Source organism: Rhineura floridana, chromosome 4, assembly GCF_030035675.1.
Source record: "Rhineura floridana isolate rRhiFlo1 chromosome 4, rRhiFlo1.hap2, whole genome shotgun sequence".
Classification (NCBI taxonomy): domain Eukaryota; kingdom Metazoa; phylum Chordata; class Lepidosauria; order Squamata; family Rhineuridae; genus Rhineura; species Rhineura floridana.
In genome coordinates, this window is record NC_084483.1 from 117,661,165 (window position 1) to 117,681,167 (window position 20,003).

Consider the following 20,003-nt stretch of genomic DNA (forward strand, 5'->3'; position numbering starts at 1 on the left):
TTACCCCACTCTAGTTGCTCCACTCCACCTTACATGCTGATTTTATAGCAGTTGAATTCTTCCCTTCTGTATTCAGTCATTATTTATTAAAATCCTATGTGGCTTGGGAACAGCGTATTCAGAGACTATCTTCTCCAACAAGAATCCCCCCTCCTTACTTATAAAGATATGCCATGGAGGCCCTGCTTCAAGTATCATTTGCCCAAGAAATAATACCAGCAAGGACATGTATAGTACATGCAGCTTCCCAAATGCGAGAACATGTGTTGTGACCATGAATAGAGAGGTTCATAAAATCATAGAATAGTAGAGTTGACTTTTTGTATTTTGTGGTGTGTATGTGTGTTGTGTGTGTATGTGTGTTGACTGATGTGCTGCTGTTTTATATGTTGCTATTAGGAAAAGCAAGGATATAAATATTTAAAATAAATAAATAAAGAGAATTGAATACCTATTACCTCAAGTTACATGCAGCTGAGAAAAGCTAATTAAACTCTTCCAAGATTGGCACTATCAAGGTTGTTTTTCTTTACTGTTATAAACAAAACAATGACAAGCCCATTAACATGTAACTCTTGACTCTGGAACTCACATTCTGTGCACAGTTGCCTCTTGTGGTAAGCCACCACAGTTAAAAGTTGGAGCATTTTTCTAGGCAGTAAAGGGTACCCAGGTACTGAAGTGACTCCAAGCACTGTGGCTGGTCTTAGGCTCTTCTCACCAGGAAGAACTACAAAAGCTTCCTGTTCTGGCTGGTTCTGGCTCCAGCTCTGACCTACTAGGTCCTTCTCGATGGCTGCCTACAGTTCAGTGCTTACAGTTAATTACCACGGCTCAGATTACACATCATCAAGTAGATATAAAAGGAATGGAAGAACCTCAAATCAAGAATGTGGCCCTACTATGGAGGGAAGTGTGACCCAGAAAAGGGAGTTGAGAAGGGATTTTCTTTCTCTTCAGTATGAGCCAGAATGGGCAAAAATCCCAAAGTCTGGTATGTCTGCAAGAGCTAATATTCTGGGTAATGGGAAACGAAAAGGATATTTAAGTTTTAGGAAGTGCAAATGAGCCTTGCATTATAAATAAATCTCAGGTCCATTACCTCATGGCGTGAAATCTGGGCTTGCAATTCTTGAATGTTACTTGTTGATATGGGCTTATCCTGGATCTCACAATGAGCTCTCTCTATCAGTTGTTGTAAATGTTTCATCTCTTGTTCATATTGCTCATACTGTACTACTGCTTCCTAAAGAGAAAAGGGAGAGGGGATACAGTGAAAGCATAACAGAAAATAAGATACTCTCTCTCTCTCTCTCACACACACACACACACACACTCTCTTATAAATGCTATAGAAAGCTAGATATTTGAAAGGTGGGTAAGGCCCAATTAACATTTTTACTACTAAATGCTTTTTTTTAACCTACACACTTTAAATCTGACTTGCATTGTAATTACTTTCATTCCAAATGTTGGTTGTGGGGTTATAATTAAGGGTCGTAGCTCAGTGATAAAGTATCTGTTTTGCATGCAAAAGGTCACAGGTTCAATCCCTGGCATCTCCATGCAGGGCTCAGAATGTTCCCTTTATGAAATCCTGGAGAGCTGCTGCCAGTCAGTGTAGAGAATACTGAGCTAAATGGACCAATGTTCCTTTGATTCAAAATATTCTGTAGGAGTGCTGCAGATTGCACTGGGGACCTCCAGGCTTTATGTTGGACACCTGTGGATTACTTTTGGAGAACAGCCATAGCTCAGAGATAGAGCATCTGCTTTGCATGCAGAAGGTCTCAGGTGTATTCCTTGGCATCTCTAGTATAGACATGTGAACTAGATGGACAATGGTCTGACTCAGTGTAAAGCAGAATCCAATGTTCCTAGTAATAGTGTTGTACCATAGTTTATGGACTCTTGACATTAGTGCTCACGCAATAAAAAGATAAATTTGGTATTTAAATGCTTGATTTTTCTTAGAATTACTAGATGAGACTTCATCTGGACAGATACCATGGGATAAACCAGAGGCTAATTTTCATTCAAGGTTGTTTACCATATGATTTTAAAAAGTGTTTATATTTTAAATGTAATAGTTAAAAGTATTACATGAAGTGACAAAAATGAACAGAAGGCCAGGGGAATGAGAAAATAAATCAGATACACCTAGAAATAGGAGCTGGATCTTTACAGCTTGTTAAAAAAAACACAACTCTGGGGATACAAAGTTACATAAGATCTAATAGCTGACAGAGATGACAAGAATAGTTCAATGTTTTTATTTTGTAGCTTCTGAGAGGTGAAGATTTATACCCTTTTGATTAATAAATATCTATATGTAACTATTCTTAATTAGCAATGAATATATAAAATTCAACACATATATTCATTCATACTTAAGTTAGCAAGAAAACTTTTAATTATGAAAAAAATACCCTAAACTGTGACTTTACTACATCTACTCACATTCAATTTATACTTGCCTGCATTATGTTGTATTGCTGGATAGCTGTGTGTTGTAGATGACTAGCATCCTCTTGCAGTCTGAGGGCAGTGTGACATATTGGTAGGATAGTGACCACTTCTTCAGGAATCCGTAAAGCACTCTGGCAAATCTGCACTGCATGAACCTTTGGCTTCAGTGACTCCATTTCAGAAAGCAGATGCTAGAAATTACAAGGGTGAAATAATTTAAAAAACCACGCTCATGCTGCCATGAACTTCAGAGGCCTTTTACTAAAGAGAGATCAGCAACAGTATTAAAATATGTGTTAATATTATGCACCATTAAATGATGCACTAGTATGATGTGCTTAAAATTAATTTCTGAAATTCTGCATGTTCACACTTTTTAAAAATCACTTAAAATGAGACGTTGTGTATAACAGCAACTAAAACTATGGGTACAATATTGCCATCCATTGCTGAAAACATTTCATATTCTCTTTTGGATTTGAATTTATTACACTGGATTATCTAGGAAAAGAATCTTAGCAATGTATGTTTAGAGGAATTCTCGGGACTGATTGATTGTTATATTTTAAAGTATGATTCAAAACTTACATATATTTAGCTATTCAGTGAGTGGTTTCAGTTCAACTAGAGGACACACTGTGGTAGCATGATGTTATTGTTTTCAAATGTGTGTTTTTATAGCATCTTAACAATAGCACTGTGTCATCAATTTTAAAAGGATTTGTCCTTAAGAAGACACTAACTGTGGACACTAAAGTAAAGGTAAAGGTGTCCCCGCACTTATAGTGCGAGTCGTTTCCGACTCTTCGGGTGACGTCTTGCGATGTTTACTAGGCAGACCGTACATATGGGGTGGGATTGCCAGTTCCATCCCCGGTCTTTCTTTACCCCCCAGCATATGCCGGGTACTCATTTTACCGACCACGGATGGATGGAAGGCTGAGTGGACCTCGACCCCTTTTACTGGAGATTCGACTTCCTCCTTCTGTTGGAATCGAACTCCGGCCGTGAGCAGAGCTTCGGCTGCGTTACCGCCGCTTACCACTCTGTGCCATGGAGGGTCTTTGTGCCATGGAGGGTCTTAACTGTGGACACTAGAGAAGGATGAATCCATAGCTAATTTATGACTAGTTTTGAAAGAGCCATTTTTGCAACAACTATTGTTCAAATCATATACCATTCTCTATACCTAACTAGAAGAGAAGTAGAGTATATGAAATGGGTTACCATCCTACCTCAAAGCATATCCAAAACAGAAAATATCATTATTACTCTCATCATTAGCACCCAGCCTATGTAATGCTTTAAGCAAGCCTAGCAGTCTTAGAGACTTCAAATAAATGCCACCAAAAATTAATACTTCTCAGCTTTTCTCCTGCAAAAGGTATCTTATATTCATTCTACCTGTCGGTGAGAAAGTTGTTCTTTCAGACTCAAACGGCCAGTCTCTGAAGATGTCAGAGTTGCTTGGGCTTGTACTAAAGCTGTTTGAAGAGCCTTCACCTCAGTTTCAAATTTCTTCATATCCTGTAAAAAGTATAGAAAAACGAGGAAAAACACAAACCATATTAGACTTGTGCTAAGAAACATTAGCCAACAGTGTTATTGTGCCCTGCAAACACAACTGAAAATTGAAGTCTTATCACGTGCATTTTCTAACATATTACAGATCTCAGTGAAATCTTTGGCATGATTCAGCGCCCCATGTGAGTGCTGGTGTGCATACTGAACAGCTCCACTTGTAGGCTTCCTTATTCTTTCATTCATTCCACATCCCTTTGTGCCTACAGAGCTATCCTTTCTCTCCAACTTAAAAGAACATTCCTTGGAAGCAAAAGAGTTCCATGTGTACTTGGAGCTTCTGCAGAAGAGAGACACCGCTGGATTGTACCACATGAGAAGACTTCAGCATTTAGGAAGAGAAATTCACAAGGACAAATATGTGGACATTTAGTTTCAGTTCATCACACATGCAAATACCCAGGACAAAAAAAAAATACATTCCCCGTCCTCTCAATTTTTGTTTTTATGTGATATCCTCACCTAAATTGGACCATTGGTCTCACCTGAAGGGTGATTTTCATATGAGTACGGCCCTCACTGCGGGTAGTGACTCCACCTATTGTCCGAAGGCAAGAATGTTTCTGAAGTCAAGACTAGGGGCGTCAGGCCCCTCCCACTCTCCAGTTCATTCGCAAGTCTGAAGAGAAATATATAAAAATACAAAAACAAGGCCAACAGGCCTGCCAGCAGTAAAATGACACAATAATAACATTCATAATAACGTGACTCCAATATAGCGAGAGAACAGAACTAGCAGTCTTGACTTCACTAGAAAATTTAAAAACAGAATAGCGTAACAGTAATATATAACACCTTAGAAAATGTCTAGTCATCCTCCAACTGGGATGGTCGTGAGGGCCGTACTTATATGAAAATCACCCTTCAGGTGAGACCAATGGTCCATTTTCCATATGAGTCCGGCCCTCACTGCGGGATGTACCAAAGCAACCCATACAGGGAGGGATCACCCACATGCTAATCCTCCTTAAGAACCTGTTGCAACACTCGTCTGCCAAAGGAGGCATCGGCAGAGGCATAACGGTCTATTTTATAATGCCTTATAAACGACTGTGGGGTAGACCAAACGGCAGCCCTGCAAATATCAGCAACAGGAGCATTAGTAGCAAAAGCAGCCGAAGTGGCAGCTGACCTAGTAGAATGAGCTGTTATACTAGCTGGAACTGGCAGCTTAAGGGACTCATATGCTAAGGTAATACATGCCCTTAACCAACGGGATAAAATGGAATTGGTTACTTTATGCCCCATAGACCTCGGATGAAAGGATACAAACAGAGACTCCGTTTGTCGAATCTCTTGGGTCCTAGACAGGTAGGTCTTGAGAGCCCTCCGAACATCCAACGAATGCCAAGCCTTCTCTAGAGGATGAACAGGAGTCGGGCAAAATGAAGGGAGTACACTGTCCTGCTTGCAATGGAAAACTGAATTGGCCTTAGGACGGAAGGAAGGATCAGTTTTCAACACAACAGAGTCCTTGTGAAAAACACAGAGATGGCGAGCAGAAGACAATGCGCCCAGTTCCGAAACTCGTCTGGCAGAAGTGATGGCGACCAGGAACAAGACCTTGAAGGACAGTAGACGCAAAGGCACAGTCCTAATGGGTTCAAACGGAGGGCGTTGTAAAGCTTGTAGGACCTTGGACAGACTCCATGAAGGAAAACGATGGACTACAGCGGGTCAACGTAAAGCAGTGCCTCTGAGGAAGCGTTTAATGAACGGATGTGAGGAAATAGGGGCACCAGTGGAGGAGACTGAAAGAATAGACGACAGAGTGGACGCATGTCGACGTAGAGTGTTGGGTCTGAGTCCCATCATAAAACCGCTATGGAGATATTGCAGCACCTGATGCACAGTGGCCTGGGATGGATCACAGTGTTGAGCCTGGCACCACTTAGAGAAAGCCACCCAAGTATGTTGATAAATACGGGTGGTAGATGGCCGTCTCGAGGCTAAGATAATATCAATAACAGCGTCAGACAGTCCAGCAGACCTCAAATGTCCCCGTTCAAAAGCCACACTGTTAGATTGAGCCACGTGGGATCCTGATGCCATACTGGACCCTGGGATAGAAGATCTGGCCTGACTGGAAGTGTCCAGGTATCTGTCACCGACACTGCAAGAAGATCCGAGAACCGCGGTCGGCGTGGCCAATATGGTGCTATCAGAACCAACTGTGTCCTCTCGCTCCGCGCCTTCTGCAGTGTTTTGGCTAACAGCGGTATGGGAGGGAAAGCGTACAAAAGACCGTCTGGCCACGGTATGGACAGAGCATCCACTGCTTCCGCTGCTGTGTCCAGGTATCTGGCAAAGTACCTGGGAAGCTGGTAATTGCGACTGGAAGCAAACAAGTCAATCGAGAAGACACCGAACCGACGCTGGAGACGCTGGAATATGGTCGGATGAAGTTTCCATTCTCCCGGAATGAGCTGTTGTCTGCTGAGCCAGTCTGCTGTCACATTCCAAATCCCTCTGAGATGCTCTGCTTTTAGGGATTGTAGATGTTGTTCTGCCCAGATGAAGATGAGGGAAGCTAGGTCCTGCAGAGGATGGGACCTGGTGCCCCCCGTCTGTTCAAATGTGATTTTACACACGTGTTGTCCGTTCGAATGAGGACATGGTCCAAAGGGAACAGAGACTGAAAATGAAGTAGAGCTAGGTGGACCGCCTTGAGCTCCAGCCAATTGATGTTCTGAGTCTGCTCTGCTGTGGACCAAACTCCCTGAACGTACTGGGAGTTGCAGTGTGCTCCCCAGCCGATGAGACTGGCATCCGTGGTGACAATAGTCCTGCGAGGTTCTCTGAATGGAGTGCCTCTGGAAAGATGTTGGACCCTTGTCCACCAGCGGAATGAAAGGCGCAGTGTGGGGCTCAGAGGAACTGTGCGATGATTGGAGTTGGCAATGTTCTGTTGAAAAGGCAACAAAGCCCACTGAAGGTGGCGTGAGTGGGCTCAAGCCCATGGCACAATGTGGATGGTAGAGATGAACATTCCAAGCGCCCTGGCTAGAAGCATGACGTCTGCGGTTGTTTGTTGCATCAAAGACCTCGCGATGTTTGTGATAGCAGTTATGCGATCTGGAGACAGAAACACCATCACCTAGAGGGTGTCCAACATTGCCCCTAGATGTAGTAGGCATTGGGTCGGTTGAAGATGGCTTTTGTCGAAGTTGACAAGCCAGCCGTAGGCCTCTGCCCTGGAAACGTCGGTTCCAGGTTCCCCTGAAAGAATTGGAGTCATAGGATCGGAAGTCGCGGCCTCGGCCTCCTGGCCGCGTTCCTCGAAAGGGCTGGTTAGTGCGGAAAGAGGGAAATCGCCTGAAAGGTCTATGATCGATGTTCTTGACAGTGGCTAAGACCGGTTTGTGAGCGTCTTTGGGATCAACCAGCACTGCCTTTAGAGCTTCCTCGCCGAAGAGCAAAGATCCAGCGTAAGGAGCTCTAGAAAGATGCACTCTGGCTGTAGAGTCAGCTTGCCAGTGGCGAGGCCAGAGGGTCCGTCGAGCAACTATTTGAGCTGTCATGGCTTGTGCCCCCAGTTGAGTGGCATCCAAAGTGGCATCAGCCACAAACGCCGCTGTCTTGTGCAACTTAATCAATGATCGTCTGAGAGAAACAGGATCAGGGGTAGGGTCCTCTAGCATATCATCCAGCCATATCATTGCTGCCCTGGAGAAGATGGAAGCTGATGCGGAGGCTCGCATGGAGAAGGCAGCGGTCTCATGATTTTTGCAGAGAGCGAAGTCTAATCTTCGCTCAGTAGCATCCTTTAGTTGGGATTCTCCTTCCCTAGGCAAAAGAGATCGCAAAACTAGGCTAGCGATCGGCTCGTCTATGCCGGGAACGGCCAGCTTGGAGGCAAATTCAGGAGCCAGGGAGTAAAGCTTGTCAGCCAGGTTTTTGAAGTGGCGAGTTTGGAATGGATGAGACCATTCTTTGGTGGCCAGTTTAGCGATGGGATCTGGCACCGGGATGTAATGCTCAGTAGGTGCAGGGGATGTGAGAACCCTGGCCCCTTTAATAGCTGGAGTGGCAGCTGTTGGGGGCGCAGCTTGGAGACCAAGGGTGTTAACTACCCTGCGAGCTAGAGGTTGATAGTCTTAGTTGCCTTAGATGGTTGTGGCTTGGCTGTCTGAGACATGTCTGGCTGTTCCGCCATCTTATATTCACTATGGGTGCAGTACACGGCCACAGAGGGAGCAGAATGTACGATGGTAACAGCGTCTATATAATGCAGACTAAAGTTCAGGCTTGGTACACGGCCACAGAGGGGGCAGAATGTACGAGGTAACAGTGTCAATATAATGCAGACTAGACTTCAGGCTTGGTACACGGCCACAGAGGGGGCAGAATGTACAGTATAGACCGCCCTGGAACACGGCCACGGGGGGGCAGAATGCACAGTTCAAATAAGTTGTGTTTTGTACAGGGGCAACTGGCTGGGACACGGCCACGAGTGGGGCAGAATGTCCAGTTCAAACAGCTTGCGCAGTATCAGCCGCCTAGTACACGGCCACGAGTGGGGCAGAACGTACAGTTCAAATAGTTTGGTGCACAGCCACAGCCTTGATAGAGCAGTCACTGAAGTACATTAATCCGAAGGTTGACAGAGCCAACAGCAGGAGACGTGTGGTAGAGGAATCCGTTGAACTATGGAATCCTATCTGCAACACACATGTAAGGAGCCCTTGCCAGCTAAACCCCCCTTGGTTAGTACGGAATAGACTGAACAGAAAGGGCAGGAAAATAGGACAGACAAAATGGCACCCGCAATATGAGCGGGAAGAATATCAATCAAAATGGCAATATGACAAGGGAGTAATGGCGAATAGCTGAGGAACCCAGCTACTACTGAGACAAAGTTGTGAAGCACAGCTCAAACGTCCAGTAGAGGGGCTCCGTCAAGGACGTAGGGAGGTGCAGAAGGCCCCACAGGTAGTGAGGAAGAGTAAGCCCCAGATTGGCTGACCGTTGGTTGTACAGGAAAGCCAGGAAAATCCTCCTCATCCGAGGAAGCAGCAGGAGAATGAAATAGGGTAGTTAACTGTGCATGGTTTGACCCCTCTGGAACTGGAACAGAGACATAGCGGGGCCGCTTGATTGTGCTGTGGCTGGAAAGATGCTTAGTTTTGGCGGCCGCTTTAGCATGCTTATGTTTGACCGCCTTAGTTGGTTTAGGCTTGGTCATCTGGTTTGTCTCTGGCTGTTGTTTCAGCTTGGTTGCCTGAGTTGTCTCTGGCTGCCATCATATACTTTAAAGGGTAGCAGTGCACGGCACACGACTGGGGCAGAATGCACAGACCCGAACAGGCTCAGTACATGGCACACGACTGGGGCAGAATGCACTGGCTGATGGCTAAGTACACTGCCACGATGGGGCAGAATGTACACTATGAACAGTCTTAATACACAGATGGGGTGCACGTCCAGATAGCGATGTAATATTTTTACAGCTTTGCAGAGTAACAACGGCTCTAGTACTCAGCCACGGATGGGGCAGAAGGTATAGTCCAAACAGCTTTGTATGATATCAACAGCCTTGTACACGGCCACGGATGGGGCAGAATGTACAGTCCAGACAGGGTTAATATGGTATCAAAACCTTGCACACTAGGTGTCAGATGGTCTGGTGCACAGTCAGTGTAGTATTAATAGCTTCGATGAAGCAGCCACAGGTTCAAAGCCCCCGTAGCAATCACAGTCTTTGTACTGGTTCAGATCGCAGCAGTAATCAAATAGCTGTCAGGGCCAGCAGCAGAAGAAGAGTAAATGGGCAATAGGAGCCTATCTGCCACACACACACAAGGGGCACTTCATACAGTGGAAGCTGACAAAAGGTCTGGGCTCTGCTATCCACAGCCCGTGGAAGGGAGACCCCCCCTTTGTAATACTAATAGGCTAGTAGACAGAGCGGGAAATTTTTTGACAGCCAAAATGGCGCCCGCGAGAAAGGGCGGGAAAATTGGCCAATCAGGAAAGGCTTGTGGGGATGAAGAGGCAATGGCGGTCCCCTCAGAGCACTAGCGAATGAAATAACGGCCGCCAAGTTGAAAAAAGGAAAGGCTCTGGAGCCGCGGGTATGGAGGGCTCGATCGCGGCTGTAAAAGCCAGGACAAGGGGTCTGCTACGGAGACGGCCGGCAGAATCCCCAGTAGATTGAAGGCTTAGGAAGCCTGATTAAGCCGCAGTCGCAGCGGCAGGCGACGGGTGTGGCGAGATTTAAAGCTGCCGAAGAGCGAGCCGGGGGAGGGGGGACAGTGACAAAATGAGAAGCCGCAGTTGCAGGCGCTAGGATGAACTGCCGCGACGGAGAAGCCGCGGTCGAACTGGGGAGGCAGCGACCCAAACGGCCAGGAAAAAGGGAGCCGCAAGAGCAGGCTCCTGTGGGGGACGTGAATAAGCAGCGAATCAGCCAGGAGCTGCAGCTGCAAGCTCCCGTTGAGGGAAGAGAGAACCGCAGCCGCAGTCTCTCTGAGGGCCGTGATACTAAAAACTGAACAGAAAAAGGAAAAAACGGTCCAGGCAAGGGAAAATCTCCCCCAAGGATTACCCAGGAAAACAAACAGACGACGTAAAAAGCAAGACAGAGGGAAAGGAAGTGTGAAATACACAGACACTGAAACCTCCACACCCTGTCAGCCAAAAAACACAAACACAGACGACTTAGCTAGATTCTAGGCTAGAAAAATCAAACTTGTTCGGTACGAAGGCAAGAATGAACTGGAGAGTGGGAGGGGCCTGACGCCCCTAGTCTTGACTTCAGAAACATTCTTGCCTTCGGATGATAGGTGGAGTCACTACCCGCAGTGAGGGCCGGACTCATATGGAAAATGACCTTGATATATATAAAAGCTAGCTTTTATTGCATTGAGACTAATAGTGATTGTTGCTTCTATGTATTTGTATGAGACACTGTGTGTTTCATATTTTGTTATTGTTAACTTTTAAAATTCAATAAAAAGTATTTTTTTTCCAGAAAGAACCTTTCAAGGGTAGCTATTTTTTTTAAGTCGAATGTTCCTCGTATTAATATGTATAGATCATAGAAAATTGTATTTTCAAGGCGTAATCCCAGGGATGTTCTCCTACATAACACCATGGAGACAAATCGGACAGACTTCCATCCATTTCAATGGGGCTGACTGTGATGTTCCTATATATTAGTGTATATATGGTAAGTGCTGGTTGTTTAGAGTATACATGGTAAGTAGTGAAAGAGGAGGGGGAGTGAATGGGCAATAGAATGCTTGATGATTGGCTGAATGTTTAAAATGGCTGACAGTATAAATGAAAGGATGACAGGTAAATCTGGGTGAATGTGAGGTGGTGAATTGTGGAATCTGGGGGGAGAAGAGAAAGAGTGGATTGCTTGGTGGGGTTTAGAGAGTTGTTTACCAGGAGGGAGGTGGAGTTCGGATTAGTATTGAGTAAAACCATATGCTTATGTGCCTTAAGAAGAAATCTTGTTAATCTTGTTAGCTTTGTTATCTGTAATAAATACTTAATTTGGTTTACCAAAGGCCTGATCCTTGGCTGGGGTTTCACAGACCAGAAGGGAGGGTAAGGTAATGACCAAGGCTGAAGGGGAACTGTAACAAATGGTGGCAGCGGTGAAGAGAATAACAATACCAGTATTCAGAGTCTCTGGGAATACTAGTATTGGGACGTTACTGGTGGTTGCCTAGCAGGGGGATCTGTTGAGATCTGTGCTAGAGCGGGGAGAGAAATCATAAGAGAGAGCGGTCCGGACTGGTGGAGTCCCTGGTGGTGCCTAGAGACAGGCAGTAACCACGAGCAGGTAGGAACCTGACAGGGAGAGCCAGGGAAGGACGCATCACATGTGGTGTCAGTAGCGGTGGGATACGAACAACAGAGAATCCAGATACGAACCAAAGAGAGTCCCAAAGACACATGGTGACAAAGGAGACTACATCACAGGTGTTGGCTGTAGCAGTGAGATACGAATACTAGACAATCCCTAATAGTTGTGTGGCAAACAGAAATAACAAAACAAGATTTCTTGTGAGAGTGACTGGCAAAGAGTGTGTGGCAAAGAGTGAGTGAACTCAAACACCATGGCTGAATACATAAAAATGAAAAGAGAGGAGCTGGTGGAGAACTGCATAACATTCAATTTACCTCATGAGGGTAAAGGGGTAGATGAATTGAGGGTAGCACTTATAGGATTTGCAACTGCCCAGCAAAAACAACCTGTCAGAGAAGAGACCCCAGAAGGATATTTAAGCAATCCCGCTTATATAGAGTACTTGAGAGAGTAGTTGAGGATGGAAGGTGCAGAGAAGGAAAAACAGAGAGAGTTGGAAGCTGAGAGATTGAGGATGGAGGCTGAGGAAAAAGACAAGCAGAGAGAGTTGGAAGCTGAGAGATTGAGGATGGAGGCTGAGGAAAAAGATAAACAGCGGGAGTTGGAAGCTGAGAGATTGAGGATGGAAGGTGCAGAGAAGGAAAAACAGAGGGAGTTGGAAATTGAGAGAATGAGATTGGGGTTTGAGGAGAGGGAGAAGCAATGAGCATTGGATGCTGAATTACAAGTAGAAAAGTTAAAATTTGATAGAGAGAAATTTCACTCTGAGGAGACAAGGAAAGAGAGAGATGGAGCAAAAATAAAAATTACTCCAAAGGACTTTGCTGTCTATGAGCCTGGTCAAGATCCTCAAATTTACCTCAGTACCTTTGAAAAAGCAGCTCAGTTGTGGGGGCTACCTGAAGATAAATACATGCAGTATTTATCAAACCTGATTAAAGGGGAATTGGCTGAGGTATACCAATATTTCCCCTCAGACAAGCCCGTCACCTATGCTGAATTCAAAGAAGCAGTGTTTAAAAGATTCAGACTGGGGCCTGATTATTTTAGAAAGCTTTTCAGAAATTGCCAGATACAGACAGGGAGGTCTTTTGTGGAACTGGGAGCAAAGTTGATGGATATATTTGGAAAGTGGATGAGTAGTGCCAAAGCTCAGTCAGTGGAAGAGGTGAAAAGCCTCATGATACTGGATCAATTATTCCATCAGTTACCACCAGAAATAAGGCTCCTGGTCAAAGACCGTTCCCCTACATCTGTGCAGGAGGCCGCAGAGATGGCGGATCACTTCGTCTCCAATAGAACTGGCTGGGTGGGGAAAACATCAAGAGAGTTTAAACCCAGACCATATAGTGCTGGCAGAAGGGATGTGGTACCACAGCAAGTGAGTCCTCCATTAAAATCTGAAGGGCACAGGACACCCCAGAGTGGATCTGTGTACCCTAAAAGTGAGGAGAAATTATGCTACAAATGTGGTAGACCAGGGCACCTACGTTTTCAATGTGAGGTTGCCAACCCCATTAGTAATCCTGCTCAGACAAGGGCAGTGAAAACAGAGCCCAAGGCTTTAGAAACAGCGAAAAAGGTTCAGTTTTGCCAGATAAACTGGACAGAAGTAACAGACCTTGATTCAAGTCTGAGAGAGGAAGTGAGAGTACAAGGGGCAAATTATTGGGCATTGCTTGATACTGGTGCCGCTCAGACATTACTGAGGCCAGATTTAATAAAATCTGAGGTAATATTACCTCAGGAAACTGTGACTATCCAAGGAGTGAGGGGTCAACCAGAAAGTTTGCCTGTGGCCCTGGTGGAAATGACTTGGAGAGGCCGAGAGGGCCGATATAAAGTAGGCATTAATGCCCAGCAACAAGAACCAGTAATACTGGGAAGGGATGTAATGGGCACCCAAGGAAAGATCTATGTAGTGACCAGACAGCAAATTGGCAGAGAAAAAGAAGCCATATTAAGGGGGGCTGAAACAAACAGGGTGGAATCTGTTAACCAGCCTCAGGTCACCATAGCAACCACTAGCAGGCCTGCTGAAGAAGACAAACTGTATCAAGTGGTCTCTGGGGAAGAAGCAGAGCAATTCAGGGAAGAGCTGCATAAAGATATCAGTTTGAAGCAGGTAAAGGAACAAGCCCTGACCCAACAGATTCCTTTCACTGACAAACTGAGGAATCAAGTTGTGTGTGAGAATGGGATTTTATATAGACTGTGGATGCCTGCTGAAAGAAAGGATGAATGTGAACCAGTGAAGCAATTGATAGTACCTAGCAAATACAGAACCAGATTGCTAGAGGTAGCCCACGATGTCCCATGTGCAGGACATCTGGGAATAAAAAAGACCAAGAGGAGATTGGCTGCACATTATTATTGGCCAAATATCTCCAAGGATGTAAAACAACATTGTCTATCTTGTGGAATATGCCAAAAGGTGGGAAAGAGTGGAGTAAAGACCAAGGCACCCTTAAAGCCCCTTCCTATAATTGGACAACCCTTTTATAGAGTGGGAATAGATTTGGTGGGCCCTTTTTCCAAACCCACAAGGCATGGCAAGAAATATCTAGTGGTGGTGGTGGATTTTGCCACCAGGTACCCAGACGCAGAAGCACTGAGATCTGTAGAAGCCCCTGTAGTGGCAGAGGCTTTATTAAAAATCTTTATGAGGCTGGGTTTCCCTCATGAAGTGCTGATGGATCAAGGCAGTGTATTCATGGGAGAAGTGATGCAATGTATGTGGAAATGTTGTGGTCTAAAACATCTAAAGACCACTACTTACCATCCCGCCACTAATGGGCTAACTGAGAGATTCAATGGAGTTTTGAAGGGCATGATAAGAAGCTATGTTCAAGATCACCCACAAGACTGGGATGAACGGTTGGGATGCTTCTTATTTGCATACAGAGAAGTCCCTCAGGAGTCAACAGGCTTCTCACCCTTTGAACTAATGTTTACTAGAAAAGTGAGGGGACCTTTGGAACTGCTAAAAAATTCATGGGAAGGAACTCTGGGAGAGTACAAAACTTCTGTAGTAGATTTTGTATTGGAATTCCGCAATAAATTAACATCAATGATGGAAGTAGTGAAAGAGAATTTGAGTCATGCACAGGAGAAGCAAAGTTACTGGTATGACAGAACAGCCAGAGAACGTGTGTATGATGTGGGAGATATGGTTATGGCGTTCATACCCAGGAAACATGACAAATTACAGGCTAACTGGGAAGGACCATATACCATCAGAGAAAGGCTTGACACAATGACGTATGTAATTACCACAGACCAATTAAACAAAAGCAAAGTGGTTCATGTAAATATGTTGAAGCCTTACCATACCAGGGATGCACAGGTGTTGCAAGTTACCTTATTCCCTGAGGGAAGTGGGCCTGAACTTCCGGATTTGGTACAGGAAAGCAAAGACAAAGGAGGGGTAGATCAAGTGGAATGGTCAGAGGAGGTGAAGGAGGAAGTAAAAGAAGAGATTCTGAGAGTTTTGAAAACCTATAGGAATCTCTTTAGCAACAAACCTGGCCGAACCAGTATAGTTATACATTCCATTGATACTGGAGATCATGCCCCAATCAGATCTGTTCCGTACCGTGCGAATGGGAAAGTTTTGAATGAGATCAAAAAGGAGGTGGAAGATATGCTGGAATTAGGAGTGATCAGGGAATCCATCAGTCCCTGGGCCTCAAGTATTGTCCTGGTTCCGAAAAAAGATGGAACGACAAGGTTTTGCATTGATTATCGGCTAATCAATAAAATTACTGTCCCAGATGTGTATCCTATGCCTAGGGTAGACGCTATGTTAGAGTTATTGGGGGCAGCAACCATTATCTCTACACTAGATCTCTGTAAAGGATTTTGGCAAATGGAACTAGACGAGCAATCCAGAGCCAAAACTGCCTTCAGTACACCAGATGGGTTATATGAGTTTGTGACCTTACCCATGGGACTAAGGAACTCACCAAGTTCATTTCAGAGGCTAATCAATACTGTGTTGCGAGGCATGTCAGATTTTGCAGTGGCCTATATCGATGACGTGGCCATTTTTAGCAAGTCGGTGCCTGAGCATGTTCAACACCTGACAACAGTATTGGAGGCCTTAAGAAAAGCAGGCCTCACAATAAAAGCTAAGAAATGCCAGTTTGGACTAAAGGAAGTAATCTATTTAGGACATAAGGTGGGGAGTGGGAAAATCACCCCCTTATGGAGCAAGGTGGAGGCAATACAAGCGTGGCCGATCCCCTTAACCAAAAAACAAGTAAGGACATGTCTGGGTGTGGCTGGTTTTTATAGGAAGTTTCTGAGAAATTTTGGGGAAATAGCAACCCCCTTGCATGAATTGACCAAGAAGAAGTGTTCTGAGCGTGTGGTATGGACGGATGAATGTCAGAAGGCTTTTGATCTGCTGAAGCAAGCCTTGTGCCAAGGACCCATATTAATAGCACCAGACTATGAGAAACCATTCATCGTGGATACAGATGCGTCGGACCTCGCGCTGGGAGTCGTCTTGCTGCAGGAGAGAGAAGGCACCAGACATCCAGTGGCGTATCTGAGTCGCAAGCTGACGCCGAGGGAGAAAAACTATTCGTCGGTCCAGAAGGAGTGCCTAGCGGTCGTGTGGGGACTGAACAAGTTGCGCCCATACGTGTGGGGACGAAGATTCACAGTGACTACGGATCATCGGGCCTTGTTATGGTTGCAGACTATGAAAAACCATAACACTATGCTGCAGAGGTGGTCCTGGGCCCTACAGGACTATCAAGTGGACTTCCAGTTCATCAAAGGCAAGGACAATGTACTGACCGATGGACTTTCCAGGCAAGTGGCTGGGACTGCAGTGATGTGACCAGACAGAGGAACAAAGAAAGACATTTTCCCCATAGAGACTTTTATTTGTTAACGCGACGTATAAATCCTGGAACAGGAATAATACTCTGCCGTTGTTTAAGGGGGGGGGAAATGTGATGTTCCTATATATTAGTGTATATATGGTAAGTGCTGGTTGTTTAGAGTATACATGGTAAGTAGTGAAAGAGGAGGGGGAGTGAATGGGCAATAGAATGCTTGATGATTGGCTGAATGTTTAAAATGGCTGACAGTATAAATGAAAGGATGACAGGTAAATCTGGGTGAATGTGAGGTGGTGAATTGTGGAATCTGGGGGGAGAAGAGAAAGAGTGGATTGCTTGGTGGGGTTTAGAGAGTTGTTTACCAGGAGGGAGGTGGAGTTCGGATTAGTATTGAGTAAAACCATATGCTTATGTGCCTTAAGAAGAAATCTTGTTAATCTTGTTAGCTTTGTTATCTGTAATAAATACTTAATTTGGTTTACCAAAGGCCTGATCCTTGGCTGGGGTTTCACAGACCAGAAGGGAGGGTAAGGTAATGACCAAGGCTGAAGGGGAACTGTAACAAATGGTGGCAGCGGTGAAGAGAATAACAATACCAGTATTCAGAGTCTCTGGGAATACTAGTATTGGGACGTTACTGGTGGTTGCCTAGCAGGGGGATCTGTTGAGATCTGTGCTAGAGCGGGGAGAGAAATCATAAGAGAGAGCGGTCTGGACTGGTGGAGTCCCTGGTGGTGCCTAGAGACAGGCAGTAACCACGAGCAGGTAGGAACCTGACAGGGAGAGCCAGGGAAGGACGCATCACACTGACACAGAAGGATTTCCCTGGGCATTGTGCTCTAGAAGTGCAGCATATTTATTTATTTAGGCCCCAATGTATATTCATGCATTCAAGCAGGATGGCATACAAAAAGTTAAAATTCACAACAAAACAGATAAAATTACAATAACGTTATTAACAAATAATCACAATAGGACAATCTATACTGGCACTGCACAGTCATGATGCAGACCTGCAAACTGTCAGATGGATATGAAGGACATTCCACCTACCTTGGCTGCATCCTGAATATCCTGTAGTCGCTGTTTGATCATTTGCTGTAATTCCTCAGTCTGTCGCCCAAGCTCTGACACTTGCTGAGACATTCCTTCAGTTGAATATACACTTCTTAGATAGTCTATCTTCTCATTCATGGCTTCAAGGTCCCCATGGATCTCACCAGACTCTTCAAACATGTTCTAGATGGGAGTAATCAACAGAATTTGTTTCAGCTTTCAGATTCTGATTAAGCAAAATGTTAAGCTCAGGATTAAGTTCAACTATATTTAGCCAGCACCCAAAATACATACTATTTTTTTTCAATCACATGGTTGAATACTGTCTTGCCTCAGACATCAGAATGAAGGCATAAGACATCACAAGAACATGGCCATTTCTAAGAGCTCTGCCAGGATTGGGGAAGCATCCACTAGGGCAGCCTTTCCCAACTAGTGGGCTACCAGATGTTGTTGGACCACAATTCCCATCTTTCCTGACCATTGGCAATGCTGGCTGAGGTTGATGGGAGTTGTGGTCTAACAACATCTGGTGGCCCACTAGTTGGGAAAGGCTGTACTAGGGAAATGGGGATCAAACAGGTTTTTAAAAACTGTTACTTATATAGTTGCCTCACTGTATTAATGTTCTTTAGTCATCCATTCCCCTGAAAAGATAGCAAGAAGAACTCTTATTAGGCCTATTGCTCAACCAGAACTGCCCATGCAAGTGAACAACCTGGAGTTTCCAGGGGATGAAGCATTCTTCCCCCAAATAACCTCTGGAGCAACTCTTCTTCATCTCAACAAAATGAACAGGGCAGTTAAGAAATTATGGTATTTCTGTCACAAGTAAATTAAGAGAACCTAAGCAACAGATCCATTAAACCAGGTTAACTCATTACATGGCAACTACTTGCAGTGCTGGAAGCATGAAGCATGAAGTGGTTGTCTCACTTCTATAGATTTGCCAGACTAAAACAGGAAAAAATAACCACTCAGCCTTCTGGTGATGAGTTATAAGCCCACATTGATACTTTATGGGGAAGACAGTGCCAGGAGCAGACTGTGTTTGTCTGATAGGGCCTTATGTGGCAGAGCCTCATGTACTTCACATATTATACACATCCTTTGATGCAATTTCCAAGGCACCAAAACTCTATCTCATTGGCATGTGATTAGAGGCAGCCTAACCCACAAAAGACCAGTTAGTACAGAATCCTCCATGTCAGTCAGTCAAAATCAAAGGAGAGAAAAACACACTTACTGGCAACAAATGGGAGGCAAGGGACTTTCTGATGTTGATGGCATGACTTAGCATAATGGTTTTTTTTATTTTGGCATTGGTTTTGATCTGCTGTATCACATTATTTTTATTAAGAATATTTGCATATAGGTAGCTCCCAACCTTTTGTATCCGACTGTTCAGAAAATGGCTTCATCCTGCATCCTGATTTCTCAAGCTTTCAAACTGTCATGTAAGAAGTAAAATAGCTATTGACAAAAGGTGAAACCCTAGCTGAGATTGTATGAAGATATAAAATATTTAATGTCATTAGTTTAGAGTAGCCTTTCCCAACCAGTGTGCCTCCAGATGTTGTTGGATCACAACTCCCATCAGCCTCAGCCATTGGCAACGCTGGCTGAGGCTGATGGGAGTTGTGGTCCAACAACATCTGGAGGCACACTGGTTGGGAAAGGCTGGTTTAGAGGCAGCAACTACCTTACAAATGCCATATCTCTGGTGCAATAATTTGTGCCTTCAGCTACTATCTGAAAAAAATGTTATTGTTAAAATCACCTGATGAGTCATAAATTGATCACGAAGATGAGTGGCAGAATTCCATGTGATGTTACCATGTGTTAGGATTTTAGCTTTTTCAATCCATTTCAGTATGAATTCTAGCATCTCATTATATTCGTCAAAGTGTGAACTGGCCTGAAAAGACAAGTAAAATCTAACTTCAATAAATTTAAAGAACAGTCTTGTATAGGAAAATACTTCTGGTGTCTGAAATATTGTCATTTCATATACCTTGCAAATGCTTTTACTTCAGTTCCTTTAGCTTCTTAACATTTACATTTCTCACTTCCTGTTCTATTGTACTGCTTATGTTAAAATTAGTACATTTGCCATATGCATATTATGCTTATATCCTATGCACACGTAGCTATTTTTAAAATGTTACATGGAAGAATTAGAACATATTGATGTCAAGCTGTGGGTGTATCCTTGCATATGT

At 44.4% G+C, this 20,003-nt stretch overlaps 1 protein-coding gene across 10 annotated transcripts in view; it reads right to left on the reverse strand.

Moving 5' to 3' along the window:
• SYNE1 (spectrin repeat containing nuclear envelope protein 1) overlaps positions 1 to 20,003 on the reverse strand; it is a 598,390-nt gene that overhangs the window by 194,101 nt on the left and 384,286 nt on the right. For all 10 annotated transcript variants that reach the window (XM_061624165.1, XM_061624156.1, XM_061624155.1 and 7 more), the window contains 5 exons: positions 19,562 to 19,699; positions 17,779 to 17,964; positions 3,874 to 3,996; positions 2,478 to 2,660; positions 1,103 to 1,246 (listed from right to left, as the gene is read on the reverse strand). In XM_061624165.1, coding sequence (XP_061480149.1) covers positions 1,103 to 1,246; positions 2,478 to 2,660; positions 3,874 to 3,996; positions 17,779 to 17,964; positions 19,562 to 19,699 — 774 coding nt within the window. The remainder of the gene's footprint in view (positions 1 to 1,102; positions 1,247 to 2,477; positions 2,661 to 3,873; positions 3,997 to 17,778; positions 17,965 to 19,561; positions 19,700 to 20,003) is intronic.